We start from the raw sequence: 22,168 nt of genomic DNA, 5'->3' as shown, positions 1-22,168 counted from the left end.
AGGTTTGCGACAAAATTTAGTGGTGAGATTAACTCTTGTACATGTAGCACCAATGACTGTTGAAAATTGAATGCATATGCTCAGTGCAATTTAGGTTTTCTGGAAATTGACGGAAAAAATGATATAAAAAGAAAACAGATTCACAGATAAAACAGCACCAGTAAGTGTAGCGAAAAGAAAAGGACAGTGGTATCCCCAAAATCGGAACATGATTCCATGCGAAATCAATAAACAGACTGAAAGGTAGTCATGGAAAGAAATAAAGAGTAAAATGGGGTTACTGATTCAGAGAATGGTGCTGTCCGAAAATTCCGATCAATAAAGAAAACTTCATGCGATAAAGTCATGTGGTAGCTACAGTAGCAAATGATATTTTGGAAATCTCTAAATTGGATTGATATTAGCTTAGGGGGGTGGATTGTAAAGTTGAAAAAAAAAATCTGTGCCTGCATTATCAGTTACAAAGCTGATGAGACAACATGTACCGATGTACCGGTGGGAACACCTGAAATTATTCGTAAAATCAGCTGTCCCTAAAACCGGTATCGAATCTTAAAATACGCTTGTGGGATAAAACATACTAGTGGAGGTTTTCATTCACCCTCCTATAACTGGTAACATCCCTATAACAAGTGTACACCCGAACCAAGACCTAACTTGTGGGATTAAATTCTGCAGGGGTTTCAAGTGTTAATTCCCCTAATTTCGAGAATATCCCTAGAACAAGTAACCGATTGAAAAGGACTAAATGTCACAGACTCTGAAGGTGGGTGGAAGCACTAAGGGCCCTTCAAGTGCCCCATTCACTGGAAGACGTTTGTAAAACTAAAAAATTAACACAAAACTACCGGTAGTATAACATCTTTCAAGACTCCAAACATCGGGAGTCCAAATTTAAATAAAACCGCTGGTGACGTTCACATCGGGCTAGACTCTTCGGGTTGCGTGTCTCTAGTAAAACAGGTTATCCCTGGACATCTGGAAGTGATGTTTAAAGTATCTAAAGGGAATAGTACTAGTGCAGAATCAAATTTAGAAGGGGTGTTTTCTAAATTGAAATATGTTTTTACTAGAGACAATTTTGATCTTGGTCGGTCTTAAGTCACTCAACGTGGAAATGAAGCCGAGAATGCCGAATCCCTTAAATCGCGTATGCGGTGGATGCTTGCGTGTGTCATGCAGAAAGCATAGGGGGCATTGTTAACGGAATGTTAACAACCGGATTCATGCAAGGCTGACAAGAGTCTCAGTTTGTGTGGACATTAGCACCAGTGTTAAATAAGAAAACGTGACGTCACGGTGAAAAATTTCCAATGGGGAAAATTAAAAATATTGCTAGCAATATCCTTAAAGAATTAGACTATCACTTTGTGATGTAGTTTATTTTTGTGTTTAAGAAAAATGGCTACAGTCTATTAAGATCAATTAATGGACTATAACTGTTATGTAGCTTATTTCTGTGTTAACACATGACTACAGTCCATATGACTGTCACTCTGTGATGTAGTTTATTTTGTGTTAATAAATCGCTACAGTCTATTGTGATCAATGGACTATAACTGTTATGTAGCTTTATTTTGTGTTAACACGTGACTACAGTCTAATTTGATGAAATTTTTGAAATACCGGGATCTTATTTTAGCATTCCATTTTTCTTTTCATTTATTTATGAGAATTTTTGGAACGGACTATCACTATATTTTTGGTGATGTGACTGGCTGGTGAATGAACAGCCTATCACAGTCTGTTCTACTGTTTATTTATTTTTTGTATTTTTTTTTTCGGCGGACTATCACCTCGGTGATGTTGTTAGCACTAACAGCTAATGACAGTCTGTACGAATATTTCAACTGGAATCCACTTTATTTTATTTATCGAAAGGAATTTTGAGTTTGTACATGGACAAACATGTATTTATAAGTAGCTCCTTTCAAATAAAAGTGGGGGGAATGTTGTGTTCGTGCATTTTCCTACCTTCACCCGGTGTGCTCTCCCTGCGCGGAGAGCGCGCAATTACGGTAAGTACTGCGCACACCAGGTGGAGAGCCCAACTTCCCTGCCTGATCCCGGTGAGTACAACTCAACCACAGCTACCGTGCAGACGTGTACGGTACAGACGACAAAAAATAATCAGAATTGAGACACAATACACAGTGATCTACAATCTCACTCCGTAAGTAGAACCAGTGAATACTTTAACACGAATCGGTAACGCGGTAGACTGGGAACCAGAAGATGACAGGATCGAATCCTACAGAGGTTTTATTTTGAAGAAAAAAATTGAAGCACGGAGTTCACTATAAAGGTTTCATTTGTAGTGCTTGATTTCTCCCCGGCCGGCTGTGTATCTTTAATACAGTGACTACAATGGATATATATATATTTTAGAAAAATTCCAATTAATGATGAGAGACAAAAAGTTTTTATCAGTTTAATTTCTGTTGAACTCGATCTCTTTCTCTTGTACCTCTTCTCTAGTACTTTTACAAGTCAGAGGTGTTACACCTCTGACTTGTAAAAGTACTAGAGAAGAGGTATATATATCCATTGGAGAGTGAAATGTGAAAAGAAAAACTACTGAAATATTACCCCAGGTTGTTTAGATTTATTTCATTTCAATGACATTTTAAACGTACGTGTTTTCAATATCAAAGTAATATGGCATTCAATGTGTTGCTAAAAGACATGCCAAGTCGTGCTAATATTTGCTAAAATTACAAACTGATATCAACTATACAATTTTCAATGTGACACAAAGTGAACTTTTACTATGAAATTTATTGCAATCTACAAACACTGTGTATCTTTAATACAGTGACTACAATGAGATGAACTACATGCAGACCACAATACAATGTTATAAATATGGTGCTTAAAACGTGTCGCTCATTTACAAAGTTTCCTTGTGTAGTCAATCGATTCGGCTAATCGATAACTTCCTTTTCTGAAAGGCTCCTTAAAATGTTGCCAACACAATAGTTGTGGACTTCTCAGGCACGAACATTGAATACTAATTAATTACCTTTGCCAAGGAGGTTATGTTTTCACTCCTGTCTGTCTGTCGGTTTGTTTGTTTGTTTGTTTGTTTGTCATCAACATAAGTTATGGACCGATTTTGATGAAATTTTCAGGGTAGGTGGGAAATGGGTTACCTTAGAAGTGGTTAGTTTTAAGTGGTGATCCGGATCAATAATCAATAATAATCAAAAATCGCTGCCTTGGCGGAGGTCTGCGCTCTCGTTTATTTTTGTACATTAAATGCGGGTAGAAAGGTACCCTCTACCAGGGACGCAGATTAATTATGTGCAGTTTTAATTTATTCTTATTTTAACGTTTTGATGTTACAAAGGTAGGAAACTAGCAAGCATTAGAATTCATACATGATAAGTATTGTTATACATATATTTTTCATTCATACACATTTAACTACAAAACCAAAAAAGGTGAGTAACATTTTGAGCTTCACGCTGGTTGCATTTTAGTTTCATCCCATATTTGTGTCCCGTTCGTCTAACATGCTGATACTGCTAGCAGATGATGCGATAGAACTGTTGTCACTTCTCCTACACATCTTTGTTTCCTGCGGGCGTTGACGACTGGAATAAGATAGAAACATAACATAGGAAGTTTATAATTTCGTTTGATATCGCCAAAGTCTAAATGTGCATACTTTTTGCTTATTTCAAGAGGAGAAACCATCAACATATGACATGCAAAATCAGCCGGGTAGTCCATGTAGATATCCCTCGACTGGCACGGGTAAACTGTGCCCCCCCCCCCTCCAACTCCCCAACCCTTGTAGTGTAATGATTAGATAATCACCTCAACTGACATCAGGGTACACTTTTAAAAATGTCCTTCTTACAAGAAGTTTACGTTCCGGCATCCGTTCCAGTAATGAGAAAAGCAACGTGCATGTTTTACTTACCAGTTGTTCTGTCTATTTCAAGCAAGCAGCTTTGAATATACCATGTTTCGTCCACGAGGACCACCACCACGTTTTGGAATCTGTGTCCTCCATCATGCTTTCCTGACTACCTATCACTTGGAGTTCGTATAATTTGAATAACAATGCCATTGTAGTAGAAGTGGATCACGGGGCGATGATTGTGTCAGAGAAGACTGGGAAAACACAGCGTGCTAGAGAGCGCGACTCGCGCAATTTATGTTCAATTGAATTAAATTTATTTCTGTACTAGTACATAAATTATCATGACCTTGTACAATATAATATAATTACGACAATACAATTGATGTAATACCATTCTCTAATTGGTAATAATATATTTTATATATTATATATTATATGTATATTTTTTATATAAAGATAATAGGTAATAAATTTATAATAAAAGCTGATTTTCTGCCATAATACTGATGGTGTTAATTTTGCTTCGTTTTATCCCGTTTGGTTAGTTAAACGTTTTTCGTGGTGCTGTGGGGGAGGGAGGGGGAAAGGTCCTCTCCCACGTACTCGCCGTTGTAGTAAATGACCAGTCAAAAAAAAAATATATATATATATATATCGACAACTTTCGTGTTTTTATGACTTTATTTTGTGTAAAATGTCTTTCAGTTTTGATACACACAGTTTGACGTTGTTTAACTAAAAGAAGCTTTATATACAGCCTACACGTGTATATCAAACTCTAATAAACTAATGCATCACTTGCCTATAAATAAATCCATTCAAATTTGCATCTTGTGGCCTTTACTACAAGGAATCTACAATAATCCCTGCCATCTTTTTGGTGATTAAAAAAAGATGACTTGGGTTTTAAGTCGTACAGTGAAAGTTTGCGTATGGCATTCTATTCCAGTCGGAATCATTAAAGTCAAAGAATAAACAAGTAACGTGTAGGCCTACCTGACACGTTTCCTTCTGTACAAAAAGTTTCAATTTCAAATACAGATGAATGAATAAAGTCCTTGGCAGTAAACTATAAACGTTTGAGATTCTTACTTTGGAATGATACATGCAATAAGCAACATGAACTATTCCAATGGCATGAGTTTTTAAGGTCACTTATTAGAGCTAGAATGAGTTTCCCACATTGCAAAGCCAATGTTTCGGCTTATGTTTGACAAAATATTCCAGTCATAACACACTGCACAATATTTGATCATACACGCTGAAACGAGGTACAGAGAATCCATAAATATACATATTAAGTACATTCCCCCTAGGCAGTATTATAGGACGCCATATTGGAGTGGTAACCTCACATTTCAATCCAAATTGCGAGTACCACAACAACATCACTCTGGCATTTTGTATGAATAGAGTATTGCGAATCCACTTCCTGTACGCCTTTGTGGCCATCGGTTCGGTTCATGATGCCGGGACGTTTGCCTAAAGTTTGCAATCTATTATATTCATTTTTAGAAGATTTCCCGAATCTTGACACCATAATCTGGGACTTTCTTTGATTCCACAGTCGAAACTCATTCGGACCTCTTCGAACAATTTCGTGGTATTCCGTCCACTACAAGATCCAAAGAGTTTCGATTTTGACGACAATTCAAATACGTGGGAATACACATCTCTTAAGTAGCTATTTTATCCCGATATTTTCCAAAAAATGATCAAATGCCATGCTGTCGTCTGCTGTTAAATGTTTAAGTTTGTCAAGGCAGCTGATTTGTTTATGCTTTCATGTGCATCATAGCCATATCTTGGTTGTAGTTTTCCTCAAACCATTCTTCCTTCTTCAAGTAGACGTAATTAGCTGTCAATGTTCCCATGTAGTGCAACTGAAATAAACATCAAAATGAACATTATTTCACATAAACCTGATTTTTAAAAATAAACGAAATAAATAGATAATTAAAAGAGAAGAGAAAAAAAAAAAACGACGGCTTGGTAATTTTGTCGATTCAGTTCTTTTTAGCCCACACTCTTCTATCTGTTTACTCCGAAAAGGGGGGCAAAAAGCGGCTGGTCAGATTATCTCCTTGAAACACTATAAACTTAAAGACGAAGAAAATAAATGTAAATAGACCCAGGTCAGAGGCGTAGAAAAGTATCCTTATTGAAAGACATACTAAAGGCAAAATCACTGCTTAAACGTCAAAATACAAGATACTTACGAATCCGAGAACAATGGCGGCAGCTCCTGCCAAGATTCCAATACCCGGCACCCACATGTAATCCACCTAAAATTGAGGAAACAATGACAAATTCAGAGGATTCATACAATGTACAGTAAATAGAAGTACAATCACTAACTCAAACCATTTATTGTTGGGTAAATCTGGTTGTTAATTTCACCCATAACGGATAAAATTTGGAATTTAGAACTCGAAAACGGACTGCTTTTCTCAATGAATTTGGAAAGAATGTACCTTGGTAATTCATGAACAGTGTTGGAATTTTCAGAGTGTTTAAATTTTGTTAAATAAAAGATCACCGCTCATGGATTGTAAAGATATGGAAACACTTACATCGTCGCAGAAGGCAAGTATGGTATCCTGGTCACATATTTTGTAAGTAGTGCCGTTGAAGCTGCCTGTTTCAATACCTGGAATATAGTTATTACATTAGTATCGAATGTGAGAACATAACCAAAAATATTTTGTCACCGAAATAAAGAAGCATAAGTAGGATGAAAAAAGCCGGGACAACCTTGACTTTTACAGACAGGAAAATGGACAAGAAAAAAAAGCCCCATTTTCATAGATAATATATTAGGTTATCCTCCCTGTATCACTTTGAAAGTAGGCGGACAAGTAATACCTTGTCTTGTTCATGTGCCTAACATTCACCACTAGAAAGCGCTGTTGTTTCAATTTCCTATTTCCGAAGGGCTGTGCTCATACATGTACTTCAACCTTTTCACAAAAAAAGTTTTGGAACTGTCCAAGTCTACTCGAAAAACCCCAGTTCCGCATCCGTTGTCTAAAAATAAAACTACTTACCATAATTTGTGAGATCTAAACAGCTTCCTGGTTCTCTAAGATCACACATGCTTGACATCATCATTTGAGCCAATAGGAGGACAGCAGCACAGCACGTGACAGCAAGCCAGACGATATGGAACAGCCATGTGAGGAGGATGAACTAAATTGAAAAAAATCTTTGAAATTTAAAACATAACATAAACATGATTATAAATATTCTGAAACGTTAAGTTTACGGATGATATATTGCCGTGAAAAAGTCTGAATGAAGTTTTTCAGCATTAGGAAAGTTACTTCTGTAGGTCATTTTTACCTTGATTTCAACAGAGAATGACAGGGCCAAATGGATTTGTACAGTATATGAAAGAAGTGGCCGGTTCTCTTTAATTCAACACAGATTTCTATATATGTCAATTGAAAAATTTACAAGTTATGTATTTATTGTCATTCAATATTCTGATTAATTCAAAATAAATAAATTAATAAATAAATAAAAATTCTCACCAGGCCTCCCATGAATTTCCCACAGGCGTTGGGGCAGCCCCTCCTACAGCAGTCTTCCCGCGTGCGACCAGTCACCATGAAACCGAACAGAAGCTTTAACAGAGCGCAGAACGCCATCACAGCTGCTACAGCAATCAGGCCAGTCCTCAGCTGATCCACCCTGGAAATCAGAGAAGAACTTGTCAGTATACTGTGTTCAGTATTACAATCAGCGGGTATGCTTGCATGTCAGTACCATACATGTATCATTAATGAAATATATACACACATAATGTACAGTAATCAGTACCATATTTTGGTCAATACAAAGAGTATACATATATATATATATGGTAAATGAATAATTTTTCGCCCATGGGACCGTTAGGGACAGAGGAAAAGTCCTAAAACATTTCACATTTCAATGTGCGTCACTGTAAGGAATTATTCCATCATTTACTTTATCTTTTGATTGACAATATACAGTAGTGCGGACGGAGAAAGGCCAATCATTTTCATTAGATTTAAATGCTATACAGATACAGTGTATTAAATAGGCGACAATATAAGACACCATTCCCACTAACGCCAAACTTCTTTGGCCCCATTCAGAATAGGGGACTAACTAGTCCGAGGGTCAAATATGGCGACCCACTACAAAGCTTCTCGTCTAATCCGCTAACAGACACAGAATAGATATCCCGTAGGGAAGTATTCAAGTGGGTCGGCCATATTTGGCCCTCGGACTAGTTAGTCCCCTATTCTGAATGGGGCCATTCTGTAAGTCAGTCAACGACTCTACGTTCTCGCTTTATTAACCAGAAGACGTAGGTTGACGAAATTTTCTGAATTCTTGATGCCAAAATTAATTAATTTTTCCAAACCATGTATATGATTATTTCAACTTTATTAATCTATCTTGGATTTTGTTAGAATTACACTTGATATAATGAAAATAATTACCATTGTATCGTGTCAGCCGACATGAGAAAGTGGTCGGACATGATGACCTTGACTGTCTGCATGCCGTCATAAAGGTAAAGGCTGAAGACGACCACTCCACCTACGACAAGAATGGTGGCGAAGATCGAGGCAAACGGAATACTGCGGCAACAGTTGTTGCATCCTGAAAAGTAAAAATATAGAATGAATTAATTTTTCTTCAGTCAACAGCTTGATATTGAAATAGTTTTTACCTCCAATATTTCAATGTCTAGCAGAAAAAAATATAGAAATATTTAGGAGAATTTTAAAAGCATTAATAGACGATTCAGACGAAATAGGTGATTGAAGACAATTAGATCTTCTGTTGATAATGATACTGTTGCAACTGATACTAAGTAACAACAGGACGATAAAAATCTATTTGAATGAATGACAGCTTCAGTCGTCTAAAACCATGATAATAATCCAAGCCGACAATATAACTTGTTTTCGTCAAGCCTAAGCCAAATTGGCTTTTTCACAAATGCCTTACACTGTTGCAGTTTCATATAAAACCATGATGAATGTTATTGCCTTTCATCTTAACATTTCATCGTATCATTTATAAGCTTGAGTTTCTTGCCGCAACACGTGGCGTCAAAGCCTTACAATTTTCAAGTCATGAAACACAAAAATAACATGCAACGCCATTTCATGACAAGACACCTTTTTCAATCTCATCATGTCAGACAGAAACCTCAGTAATCTTTGGAATGCGTTAACATAGCAAACATTTCATATATATTATATTTTAGCGTCAATATACGTAAATGATGGTATCACTCCACAGAAGATACATCTATATTTTAAAAAAATCAAATGAAACAATGACACAATTTACTTTTCAATAACTCAGGTGATTGATGACATTGCCAATGTACTATTTTTTCCCTATTTTCACACTTTTCCTCATGTTAACATTCGTGCTTGGAGGAACATTTTGAATATCTTTGCACGTGGTGCTCTATAAACAAACAAATAAATAAACAGTTAAGTGAATAAAAAATATGCTTGATAGTGCGTCTACCAACGGAATGCTTACTCATGTTTATCTGGAGGAAACTGGTTGTTTTAGAGTCATAGGAGTGTTTGTGCGCAACATACAAGCTGAACTATATATTACACGGATTAATGGAACAAGCGCACGCAAAAAGGCAGTAGCCACGTGGGTTAATATGGAGAGATCAAAGTTCTTGACACAAAAAGACCACTGTTTTTAACACCCAGACCTGCTTTCTCATTATAGGGTACTAAATGCTCTAATTCATACTTATTGACTTTGCCTTTCTTGTCTCATGAGAGTCTCATCCTTTTTTTTTTTTTGGTTTGCTTTAAAAAGGAGCGGCGACGCTTAATACTTATGACAGTTGACTTTGTTTAAAAAAAGAAGAAATGAATAAATTCCGTTGCTAGGCAACAAAGAGTGGTCAACAACAATGTGTGTGGTCACCTTGTAAGACCACTGTCCTAGCGCGAGAAGAATTCACCTGTGTGAAAATTATTTCCACGGTTGTATAAAACACGGAGGAAGAGGAGGTGGAAATACACCATAAGGTTATACGTACCTCTTATCAGAGATACACGTTCTGATAACAAATATGATTTATACATAGCTGCGTCCCTTCTGGGTTTAATATGCCATCAGGTATACTAAACCATATATCAAAGGTCACAAGACTGTAGCTATTACACACTATGTTGGAAACAGAGTGGCTTTAAATTCAACGATTGCTATATAATGATACTTATATGTGTCACAGATCTGTGCTCAAACAACCCACTTTGTGTTTACTATACAGAAATGAGAGAGAGAATTTAAGAATGAAATATAAGACAATTGCTGGTAGCTTGATGAAGAGACATTCATTTAAACCATAAGAGTGAGAGTGTCGCATATTATATAGACCAGAAATTATATCGTAGAGCCCATGAGATTTGCAGGCGAGGGATTTCTTCGACAAGTAACGGCTACAAATTTATATTAAATGTGTATCAACTTGTTATGATAAAGATTGAGAAAGCTACTAATTCAAAAAGGGCAATTGCTGTTAATGCACTGTATTGCTTATCTTAAAACTTATATGATCAGCCTCCTAATTAAGAAATATAAATAAATAAATTATAAATACATTATTCATTATTCGGTAAATAATTCACACCCTAAAACCATTTCTGACATCATTTGCCGCATCAACATCAAAATCTGAGGTGATAAACCTAGATAGCAAATTATGGTAATCAGAATTACAAATATTAACATCATTATCTCTTAACCCGGGTGTTATCAGCCAGACATGGGTGTGACAAACTTCAATCAGCGCTACTAAGACCTACCGTGTACACAGATTGTTTACACAGAACTGCTCGTATCCATTTATACTATATTAATTACTATTATTTTATTTTCAATTTTAAAATAATGCTATGTTTTTTTTTCCAAATACACAGTGGCTAATGTTATCCTCCGCAGCGTTTAATTGTGTTAAATGTTAGAAGAGTTGGGCGTGGCGTGTTTTGGCAATACGATGTGCTATACAAGTTTAATATCAATTTATCTTGTTGACAAATTACGAATGCTATCATAATCTGTACTTGCGTTGAGAGACAGAGTACACAGGGCGTGGTCGTCATCCTCAATATTTTGATAAACTCAACACCGACACGTGTTTTATACTTGATTTCAATCAGACGAAGGATATGTAGGACTGAGGTCTGAAAAGATTTAAATTGATTCATCCTCTGACGCCCTTTTTTATTCTACAATATTCCTGCGATTATCATTTTAATCTTGTTTTCTGATGACTCCATCAGTTCGTTACAAAGGTTGTGCGGGTGAAAAGAGATAAGACATCTGTGTAGGGTGCTACACCTGGTTATGTTTAAGTCAGTAGGGTTATACCTCCGCGGTCATTTAAGGCAAGAGTGACAATATTTGGGGAATATTCATTTTATAATAACACAGGTAAATGAAGATGGGGCACGCTCTTGTGAGTCCAGTGCTATATAAAAGTTACCTCGTGAACATCGGATATTGATATAAAAAAGCATATATATATTACATTAAAGAAAGGTGTGTTTTTGTAATAAATTTAAGCAAAATGTAAATTTAAGTTTTAGAAAATTTCCTTTCATTTATTTTCTTTATTTACCTTAAATTATTTACAGAAAGCATGGTCTCGTTCGTCTCCAGTCATTACCAACTCAAACTTGTATTTATCAAGTTTATCTAAACTATCAGTGGGTGAGACTTCATATTTCAAAATTGGAGGAGTAAATGTCTTGTAAATCTATGTAATACTCTCAGTATGAATCACGGACGTAGACGGTTGTCTACCTACACAAAACATGTTTGAAAAACTATAATATATTATATATGATAAAACAATGATACAATGATATCCTTCGCGTTTAAGGAGTTTGTAAGAGCCTTAAATGATGCTACGCATGTGCATTGATATTCTTCGATGCAGTATTTTTTATAGTTTCAATTAATTTATTTTATTGTCTTTTTTTTGGGGGGGGGGGTCGGCTGACTCGAAATTAAGAGAATTTAAAATTTAATTTAAGTTAGGTTCACGTTCACTGTCACATGACGAGGACCAAGGTTATGTTTTCTTAACCTTACAGTTACAGGGCACACCTTAAGATATCTAACAGTGACTCACGCTCAGAAGTACCTATCGGGGATGGAGGGAGTTTATTTAATCAAACATGGGCAGTGATGACACGCCTATCCATGCTTGGTTGACACACCCAACACACCGAGAGTTACAGTCAGTGTCAACAGCGTGGATATTCTCATGGTCAGTGTGTCACGCCCTCGGTTAATTGGGGGGGGGGGGGGGTGACAATGTCAGATTCTGACACACGGGAGATGACAGTGACATGTCAACACTGTCAAGTGGTGACACACGGAGCTGGTGACACGCCCGATGAATCAAAGACATTTGGTACCTGTGACTAGTCATCATTGGGGCGGTGGGTGATGGCGGGGGGGGGGGGGGGGGGCTACACCTAGGTGGAGAAAAATAAATAAAAAAATAATCCCCATTGCTACGGCTCGTATCACCTTGCACTCCAAATATTATAATCGCTCAGGCGACCATCAGAGGAGAACAATGGTAGATGTTCCTATTACAACGACAGTTTGCATTCATATCGTCCTTAAGACTGACATTACTAACCCTGAATTTTAAAGATTGTAAGCAACTGGCCTTTCTCAGCAACATGCCTCTGTCGTGTAGTGGGGATTTCTGCTCATCTTTTAAAACTGGAGATGTCATTATTATTTTTTATGTAAATGTTGGTCAAATTTCAGAGTAACTCACAGTGTTCTATGACAAACTTTTTGTGGTCTCTGGGTAAGTTGTCTTATTTTTAAAAAGACCAAGAAAAACCTTTGCAATATGTTTTAAAAGTAAAGATGACTTGATGTCTCCAATATGCTAAGGAAACGTCATCATTTATGAACTGTTTTGCATTATGCCACATTTTGTACTACATAAACCTTACGATAAGATAACAAGACGTATATTTAGTGGCTTTCGAAGCTGAAGGCTTTGAATTCTCACGAACCTGCATTTGTCATGTCATGTTATTAAATGATACATAGTCGGTGGCGTCATTTCTGTATACAATCATAACTTTTCCCAAAACAAACCAACTAACTGACTGTTTTTATGTACATTGCACTTGAGATCAAATTTGTATAAACAAACATGAAGCATAACATCAGGTTGGAGTCTTCTTGGAAGACAGAGCGATTCAGGAGAGAGAGAGAGAGAGAGAGAGAGAGAGAGAGAGAGAGAGAAGTTGGGGACAAAAACATAATGTTATCAGGAAAAAAATCATCTTTTCATATTAAAGAGCCACACACCTCACTCGTCTGTTCACAAGTACACATACATATAATTTACTCGGGGACTCCTTAAACGCAGGTGTCACGAAAATGAGCCATTTATTATGCATTTATTATGCTGGTGGTTAGGGCAAACAATCGTCTTCTATTTTAAAAGGAAGAACCACTAAAGATGGCCACGTGGTAGAGGCTAACCCCACCCTGACATTTGTTTGTGACTGAATCATTGTAAGGTAACAAGAGTTTGTTTAAGTAAAAAAATTAAATTGTTGAGCAGAAAACGATGTTACAACTAAATAGAATTCTAAACCCAAGACTGCCGTCACTCTCTTTAAAAGGAATCATCCCTGGACTACTTTAATAAAACCCTGTCTCTTGCTGTTGTTTCTTGATGTAACAACACCCCTCCCCGAACTGTAAATACGCCCTACGTGTTTTGGGTCCTCCTGGCTATCGGTATCGGTCACCTACCCTCTACCAGGGCGACAGATTGATTTTTCAAAGACATTCACAGATAGGTCTCTAGATAAATAGACAGTCATTTTGGTCTGATGTCGATTCAGCAAAAATGTCCACAATAATAACTGAGGCGTTGGCAGAGGTTATCAGTCACCCACTTGTGCAGAAATATTCCTACACTTTCCTAACCTCGGCAGGTATGCTGAAATTTTAATGGTGCACGCGCGCGCGCGCGTGTGTGTGTGTTTGCGTGTGTGTGTAAGGTGGGGGTCAGAAGCGGTAACCATTCAGAAAAAATATATACATGGCAACCTGGAAAGGTACCCTTTAGTCCCCTTCTTTCTGCAATCATGACTCAATTGAAAACAGTGGGGTGGGGCTTACCCCCCCTTCCCTCAGTCTCTCCAGCCCTACGCCAATGCATTATACCATCATACCAGGTTATAAATGTATGTCACAAGGCAATCTTTGGAGACGTCAGAATTTATCATAGAAGATAATCACCCTCACGGCCATGCCAGAGGACAACCTCTGAGAAGAAAAGGCTCATTATTCCCCATATCGCCCTCTTCATCCCTTCTTGTCAGCTCCACGTGGCGTGTTGGACCATAATTAGCGTATATAATTACTAAGCCCCACTACTGGATATATAACTATCAGGTGTGATTCAAAAGGTACATGGATTCTTTTGTTTGTGAGCAATTAGGTGTATGGGCAAATTGGGTGTGGGTGGGTGTATCCCCCCAACTACTGTTCACTTTTCTTTGACCAAATGTAAAAGAACTGAGCGATTCGTGGCTGGGAGACGAGATAAATTAAGTCAAATGTAATATTATAGATAGATGCATTCGCTTTTGGGGTTGACCGAATCATCACCCCGACCCCCATTTCTTAATTCAACAATCCATCTCCGCATACAATAATGATATGTAGATAATACATTCCCTGTATAATTCACGTGCCAGTGTGGACAGTGGCCGTATTATGCCCATCATAATTAGTAAGTATAATGAATTAGTCCCGTGTCTCTCTAATGAATATGTAAGGACAGGACAGTTCCGTGATAATGTGATCTTAAGTTATGCTTATAATGTCAGCCCTGTGTTATGCAATAACGCTAATAATGGGGTTACCATCATAATGACCCCCTTTTTCTTGTAAGTTTTATGAAGTAAATGGCATATTGTTCCTTGAGTTCAAATGATGTAAAGCTAATGGTCGTTTTTAAGACGATGGAGACGAATATTTATGTTGTTAGGCTACTTTTAAAATGAACTCCGTGGTCTAGCATCACATTGAAATTATGTAAATATAAATGTCTTTTAAAGCACTTTAACTGAACAAAAGGAATGTTTGTCGTGACATTAACTGAAGGAAAGAAAGGAACTTTTTTCAAACAGTCACGAACTACAGCGTATAAGAAAGGACGGTGCTATAGCTTTAGTTATTTAAATTTTTACGACAATCGTTATTTCTTATTTTATTAACGTTGACTTACATGTACATTACATCACAGGCCCGTAGACAGCAATTTCAAAAGGGGGGGTTCTTTTTCTGAAAAAGTGGACCTTTTTCCATAAAAAACTTTATGTACATAGATCAAATTTTACCCAGAGTGGACCTTTTCCCAGCAAAAGGGGCGGTTCTTTCGAACCCCCGAACCCCCCCCTCCCTGGCTACGGGCCTGCATCATATGAAGAAGTTTCGAAGTTACCCCTTACTACTCAAAACTATTCAAGATAAAGGAAAGATCCATCACATGCATCAAATGTACATACACATTTCCCTGTTACTGATTTTCAAAATCACTTTATCAACCAACTGCATTACAACTAGATTCGTTGATTTACAGTGTATTATAAAGCTTTAACAGAATTCATTTGCAAACCTGGAAAGTCCTTTCAGTTCAGACGGCAGCAGTAGCAACTGGGGCGTTGCCCTTTCCCTACGTACGAATTCTACGATTTCTAATATTGTATATTGCTAAAAACACCACAGGCTTTTAAATATTATAGCTACGTGAATGGGAACACAAACTAAATCACAGGCAGCTATGGTTAACATATCGTTTTCGTCCCTCAAAAAAGGTACCGCATCCACCGCTTCTAATATGGTTGCAGGTACGAGATGACACACACGCAATTTTTTTTGAAAACCATCCTTTTAGGATAAATTTAAAAATGAATCCTACCTCCTGATACGTCCGACTCCTTTCCTATAGACCCTGCGTACGACATCTTTCAGACAACCACAAGTACTTAATAAAAGTGAACTTAAAGCAGTGCTAAAGATCTGCTGCTTGGTGGGTCGGCGACCGAGGGAGAGAGAGAGAGAGTGTGACAGTGCGTCCGGCGTCTGATGCTCCTCTAAACCTAGTGCGTATATTAAACCTCGATTTAATGTAGTTCTGTGAGATAACTACGACTCCTTAGTCACTACTTAGGTTGATCACACGCGTCTTCCTTATCATCCACCCCGGGGGCCTTGAATCCCTCCAACGTGCCCTGCAACGTCTGTTATCAGAACGAAATCTTGAATACGCTTAGATATGGATCAGTGTATGAAATATACAGGCCCGGGGCAAGCATAATGGAATTTGGCTCCCGGGTTTTTCGTGACTGTTTCTCATATTTTTATTTTCCTGAGTAAAGTGCATGATAAAAGGTCGTCAGTGGAGAACAAGCAAAATACTCGACTGTCTTCACAGGACAGTTAGCTTTTACTACAGATAGTAGCCTTTTCTATGGACCTCTTGAATATTTAAACATATAATCACGTATGACGCTCAAGGAATACCGCATTATCAGCGGTTGAAGGGGGCACAGTAAAACAATTAGGTCAAATTATTGTTAGGAGAGAAAGGAAAAAGATGGGAATGTTGATAGCATTTTTCATGACTCGGCCTTGATGTGTTTTGTTTTTTAGTCACCCAGAAGAAGATACATTAATTGATAGAGGTTGCCCAGTCATACGTACAATAGAACGCGACGTGATGTGTGGTAGATGTCAGTGCAGAGATAGAAGAAAGAACAGAAGACCAGTGCCCTCTGAGCCTTTATATTATACCAAGCCCGTACCCCCCCCTTGGGGGGTGGGGTGGAGGGGTCGTGGGGTTCGAAAGCACAACTCTCCTTTTTGCCGGAAAAAGGTCCGTTTTGGGTAAAAATTGATCCAGGTACATTCACGAATCAAGAATCATATTTTTAAAAAGTCCACATTTTAAAGCAATTAACTTTGGAACTTTAATTTGCAATTGAATTATTTCTTGGAATTTCAGCATTTTGCTCTAAACTACCGATAATCATCATAACATACATGTAAGCCGTACAGGTCTAAAGCAGTGCCCAAAAGGCGATCCTCACGTTATTTTTTCTAAGCTTTTATTTTTTAAGCAGTAAATGAAATAGAGATGGAGACAAGTGAATTTCATATGTGAAAGTAAGAAATAATATTGTCATACAAGTCCTGATGTAAGTCAAAAGAAGTATGCATGCACATGTTTGTTTTATTTTATAACTTGTATGAATGCATGGTTGTAGGCTAGGATCCAAGATATCCTAATTGTAGGGTTAACTTGGATGATGCAGTTTCTAGGAATAGGCCCTATAAAGTAAAATGCAAAAAAATGGCCGAATATATCAGATCATACCCGATTCCTGGAAACAGACAAGAGCAACTGGTTTGACGATCCCTGATATGGACAAAAGACGCCTAAACCAACCCGAATTCAATATTATACTTATGTTGGGGGGGGGGGGGGGGGGGGGGAGGGGTCGTGACAAAATTGCATGTCAAAGTGGTGGTGTTAGTGTATTGTAAATGTGCAGAGATTAAACTGTGATTCACTCGCCGACGAAAGGGGAGACTGGTGCAGAAACAGGGGAGAGATAAACGCACGATCTTCAATACGTGCAACGGCATTCTAAAAGAAGACAAACTAAATGAAGACAGAAGTGGAATTGTAAAAGGGTGTTTGGTCACCCATGACGCACCATCCGATCCTTCTAAAAAACACATTGTAATATCTACAAGTAGAAAGCGATGTAAAGAAAGAAAAAGCAAAACTGATAAAATAACTATTTTAACTAAACACGGGCAACACAAAGGTTCTTACGTTTAATATACACATACACTATTGGTGGGATTCACCACATGGGCTGCAGCATTGACATTCACGACGGCAATGGGTTTAATATTTCCATTAGGTGGCAGTTTATTACCATTTGAACGACTGGGTGCTTACCACGAAATAGACACCCTTACTCAGGACACAACTTATACACGACTTATAATGGACTCTATAGCGATTTTGCGCATGCGTCACTTCCGTTTAAATACGACAGCAGACGACCTGCTGCGGAAAGCGAAAATACGAACTGTTTTTGATGCTTTGGAAAGCAACGCCTTTTTTTAGAACCCACAATGCAACGCGCATCTATTGTTTTGATGCTCACGCAGCTGCCAAAAAATTGGCAAAAAAGGAAAAATATTAAAAGTATAATGGATAAGCAATCACGTACCAGGAAGTTCGGGAGAAAGTCCACTTTTTTTAGCTGAGTCAAGTGGTGTTTATTTAAACTTTAAATGAGGAAGTAAACTTGTCAAAAACAATTATTACAAATAATACACGCGGTTTAAATGATCGGCATCTCGGTGGAATTCCTTTCGGAACAAACTTCATGGTTTTAATATTGTCTTTGGCAATTCCCCCTTATTGTGTTCTGCAATCACTACCTTCCATCAGTGAAACAAGAAAAGTAAAAATGTGTCAGCAAATGTTCGTGAATGAAGTCACCGCAGGATCTAACGAAAGGGAAGATAGAAAAGTCTGAAAGAACGGAAGTTTTTAGTCTGAATGGGGAGTTAGGTACAGTTTGTATCTATACTAAAATAATACTTTACGACATCTTTTAATGAGCCGTTAATGTCACGTCAAGAAAAATAACGATACCAATTTCTTATATGGTTTAGCTTTGCTTATCAACACATAGGCCTACATGGAGGTTCCATGTGTCGGTGTAGAGACTCCCCCTATGATAGACTGCTCTCCAGTTCCCATTGCTAAGATTTTGACCCACTGACGTCACGCCATCCCTATCCTATACCAATCTAATGGAGGGAGAAGTCTGATTGTTACCCAGAACCCAGTTTCTTGACACGGTCATGACGTCATGCGCAATAGGTCTATATATATATATATTTTAGCCGCCATCACAGCCTGTTGATCCGCGGACTAATAGATCCGTGGACCAAATATGGTTGATCCACTTGAAAGCTTGCAGCACGACCCCCTAATAAACACTGAATAGTTTCCCTGCGGGGAACACGCGGCAAGCTTTCAAGTGGATTGGCCATATTTGATCCACGGAGAAAGCAAGTCCGCGGATTAACTTTGGTCGTGAATACGTCCTTCCAGGTACCATATTGTACTAGGTTTACAGTGCTAGCACACTCCAGTTACAGGGTTTTTCAAACAATTACTTGTCCTGGGGTGAAATGTGAGGTTGTCAAGAGTTACCGAGTTAAATAGTAAAACAAAGGCATTTTGCTCCCGAGGCACTGAAGAGAACCAGATGAAGTCATAGAAGCTAGATACATGTAAACAGCAGTAAATGAGACCGAGTATCTACGTCCCTGACACACACACACACACACACACACATACACGCACACACACATACACGCATACACACATACACACACGCACACACACATACACATACACACGGAAGAATACACAGAAGAAAAACGAATAAAATAATAATAATAATAATAATAATAATAACAAGCAAAAATGTTCATTAGCTTGGTAGTTGGATCATACATGAAAGTTATCAAACACAAGCCTAAAAATATAATAATAATAATAATAATAATAATATAAAACAAACAAAAACCCAGTGAATTATTTCTAATCTAATACCACATGTTAAACCGTTTGCGTGTTCCAGACACATTGGGACAGCTCCATACATTAATTAACCTCAGCACGAGAAGTTTATTAAGCCTGGTGGTAGTAGAGGACGCCAGACACCAACTTACCTCACACAGACGGAGAAGAGACAATGTACTTATATCCTGATTACTACCACCACAGCATTAATTATTTCTTACAGAAATGCTCTCTTTAGTAATTCTTTGTAGCCTAGAACCAGTTTTTGTTTCCAAAAATTAGAAATTCAAGTTTGCTTACACTGGCTGCATTGCATTTAACACGAGTGGATCCATTGTTGAATGATGTGTCTTTAGAAAAGAATAACGCCTAGAGTTCCAGACAAAATGGCTTGTGTTTTATACATATTATAATGGGACAGGTGTAAGATAAAACTCTCCATATAAAACTAACCAGCACTAAAACCCTCTCTTAACGACTCAGAATAAATGTACTCGTCATTGCTACATGTACCTGTAACCCACGACATATTGCTGTGATCTTCAAATGATAACTATATCAGGTCTGTACCCAGGGGGGTCGGGGGGGGGGGGGTTCAAAAGAATCCCCCCTTTGCTGGCAAAAAAGTCCCTTTTGGGTAAAGTTTTATCTAGGAATACGGAGGTTTCATGGTATAAGGTTCACTTTTCATAAAAGACCCCTCCCCCTTTTGAAATTGCTGGCTACAGGCCCGTATATTCTCCCTAGCGAAAATGTGGCAGTAATTGAAAAATAGCAGAGCAGACACTAGCCAAAATCCTCTCTGTATTTTTATGACCTTTTCACCATCTAACCGTATGTGTATCAAACCAACATAGACACAATAACAAGTGTAATTAAGTCTATAGCAGTACTTACGGTGTTTAAATCCCATCTTTTCTCCTTGTGTTCAGCTCTATATTGGTAAAGAGCTATTGTTATTCTTACTTTCTTACTGACAGTTTCTGTTTTAGGACTTAACGGTCACATATATTTAATAGAGCGATAGGAAAGTGTTATCTGTGTCACGCTTGACACGCATCTATGAATTTTAATGAGGAAATCAACATTAACGCACTTGTTTAGCCCCAAGCCCTTTTAAGCAACGCGTTTTTTCATTTGTAGGTCAGGCAGATATTAAATTAATTTCCCATCCAGATGGGAGATCTTGTTCACTGGTTTCAAGGGAATTGCTTCATATTATATCATATAAAACTAAATTATTTATCTAACACCCGATGATGCTTAAGGGGCAGTCCCCTTCACCCCGAAGAGAAAATAAAAAATGCCATGCAAAAAGCACAATAATAATAGTAAAAAAATAATAAAATAATAATAATAGACCTATATGTACAGAACTAGACTAACCCAAGGCAGATGCAGGCCCTGGTGGTACACGCTGGTGCGGCGCTTAAATGTGTTAGGTGTGAAAAATGCATTTCTAAATGTGGAGACCGCAACGACATATACTCTCTCTCTATCTCTCTCTCTCTCACACACACACAGAGAGAGAGAGAGAGAGAGAGAGAGAGAGAGAGAGAGAGAGAGAGAGTAGAAAGGGAAGTCGTAGCACGGCCAATTTTATGAAAACTTAAAGCATTTTTGGGAAAGAGATATGTCTATTTGAGATCACATGAGAGAACGTATTCAGAACAGCGGACTAACAGATCCGCGGATCAAATATGGCCGACTCACTTGAATGCTTGTTGCGTAATGCCCACAGAGAATCTATTCAGTGTCTAAACGGGAATCAAGGCAATCTTTTTAGTGGGGCGCCATATTTGATTAGCCGATCTGTTAGTCCGCCGTTCAGAATGCGCTCAGAAACATGTCGCTTTGTCAAGCCCCACTCCCCTAAGAAAATGTAAATAATTAACTCATTTGAATGCCATATCATTTGTAAACAAAGCGCGGCTGAAAGTTCAAAACCTTGTCGACCCGCTGGTAAATGCTCGTTAAATAGTAGCTCTGATAAAGTTAAACAGTATTCTACCCTCTTCAACAGGTCCAAGTGTACCGACCGACACATACTAATGCTCTTCTTAAGATTAACACAAACACACATGCGCGCGTGCGAAATACATCTCTATAGGCTCATTAACAATTAAACTGTCTTTCTACTTAGATGGATCCAACTCTGAGGGCACTCTTGCTGAATGATATTAAATTAACAGATTAACACGTCTCCTCTTGTTTCCAACTTGCTCGTATAATCGCCAGCGTTTCAGAATTCTACACAATGCCAAAGGGAGATCTGTTAAGCTGATTGCATTCAGCGAGAGTCCCCGTGGAGTTGGAGGGACCTACGTAAAACGATAGTTTCATTGGGAAGAAGGTCTTATCTGACCCACTGGTTCTCTCCTATTACTCTCTCGAGCTACCTTCTCCTCTTAACTCCCCCTCTCTCTTGGTTGTGCGTCAATACTGGGGAAAACTTACCTTCTACCAGGGCGACTGATAGATTTTTACAGATATTCACAGATATGTCTCTAGCTAGATAGATGGTCATTTTGGGCTGACATATCTGTGAATATCTGTAAAAATCTATCAGTCACCCTGGTAGTGGGTATGGA

At 38.0% G+C, this 22,168-nt stretch overlaps 1 protein-coding gene across 2 annotated transcripts; it reads right to left on the bottom strand.

Annotated features, from left to right (window-relative positions):
• Window positions 1–4,540: 4,540 nt before the first annotated feature.
• On the bottom strand, window positions 4,541–20,505 carry LOC106177934 (neuronal membrane glycoprotein M6-a). 2 transcript variants are annotated; one of them, XM_013560882.3, is made up of 7 exons: window positions 20,475–20,505; window positions 8,347–8,509; window positions 7,405–7,564; window positions 6,919–7,060; window positions 6,445–6,521; window positions 6,091–6,156; window positions 4,541–5,754 (listed from the first exon to the last, which is right to left on the bottom strand). In XM_013560882.3, exons 1-7 carry the CDS (start codon window positions 20,488–20,490, stop codon window positions 5,647–5,649), a joined length of 732 nt encoding a protein of 243 aa, XP_013416336.1. In that variant the 5' UTR covers window positions 20,491–20,505; the 3' UTR covers window positions 4,541–5,646. The 2 variants fall into 2 exon arrangements, with proteins under 2 accessions (XP_013416336.1, XP_013416335.1); XM_013560881.3 differs by lacking the exon at window positions 20,475–20,505 and adding an exon at window positions 15,876–16,074.
• Window positions 20,506–22,168: the final 1,663 nt, after the last annotated feature.

The sequence above is a fragment of the Lingula anatina genome, chromosome 10, assembly GCF_051362555.1.
Source record: "Lingula anatina isolate TDL-2025a chromosome 10, LinAna3.0, whole genome shotgun sequence".
Classification (NCBI taxonomy): Eukaryota; Metazoa; Brachiopoda; class Lingulata; order Lingulida; family Lingulidae; genus Lingula; species Lingula anatina.
Note: the sequence above shows the minus strand (reverse complement) of the source record. Positions and strands in the feature narration are given on the sequence as shown.

What these genes read in the sequence shown, in the direction of transcription:
- LOC106177934 (XM_013560881.3), bottom strand. Translation starts at nt 15,921, where the DNA reads ATGTCGTACGCAGGGTCTATAGGAAAGGAGTCGGACGTATCAGGAG. An exon ending in TCGGCTGACACGATACAATG is followed by an intron (nt 7,565 to 8,346) that starts GTAATTATTTTC and finishes TCTGATTTCCAG; the next exon opens with GGTGGATCAGCTGAGGACTG. An exon ending in CCGCCATTGTTCTCGGATTC is followed by an intron (nt 5,755 to 6,090) that starts GTAAGTATCTTG and finishes TGTTTATTTCAG; the next exon opens with TTGCACTACATGGGAACATT.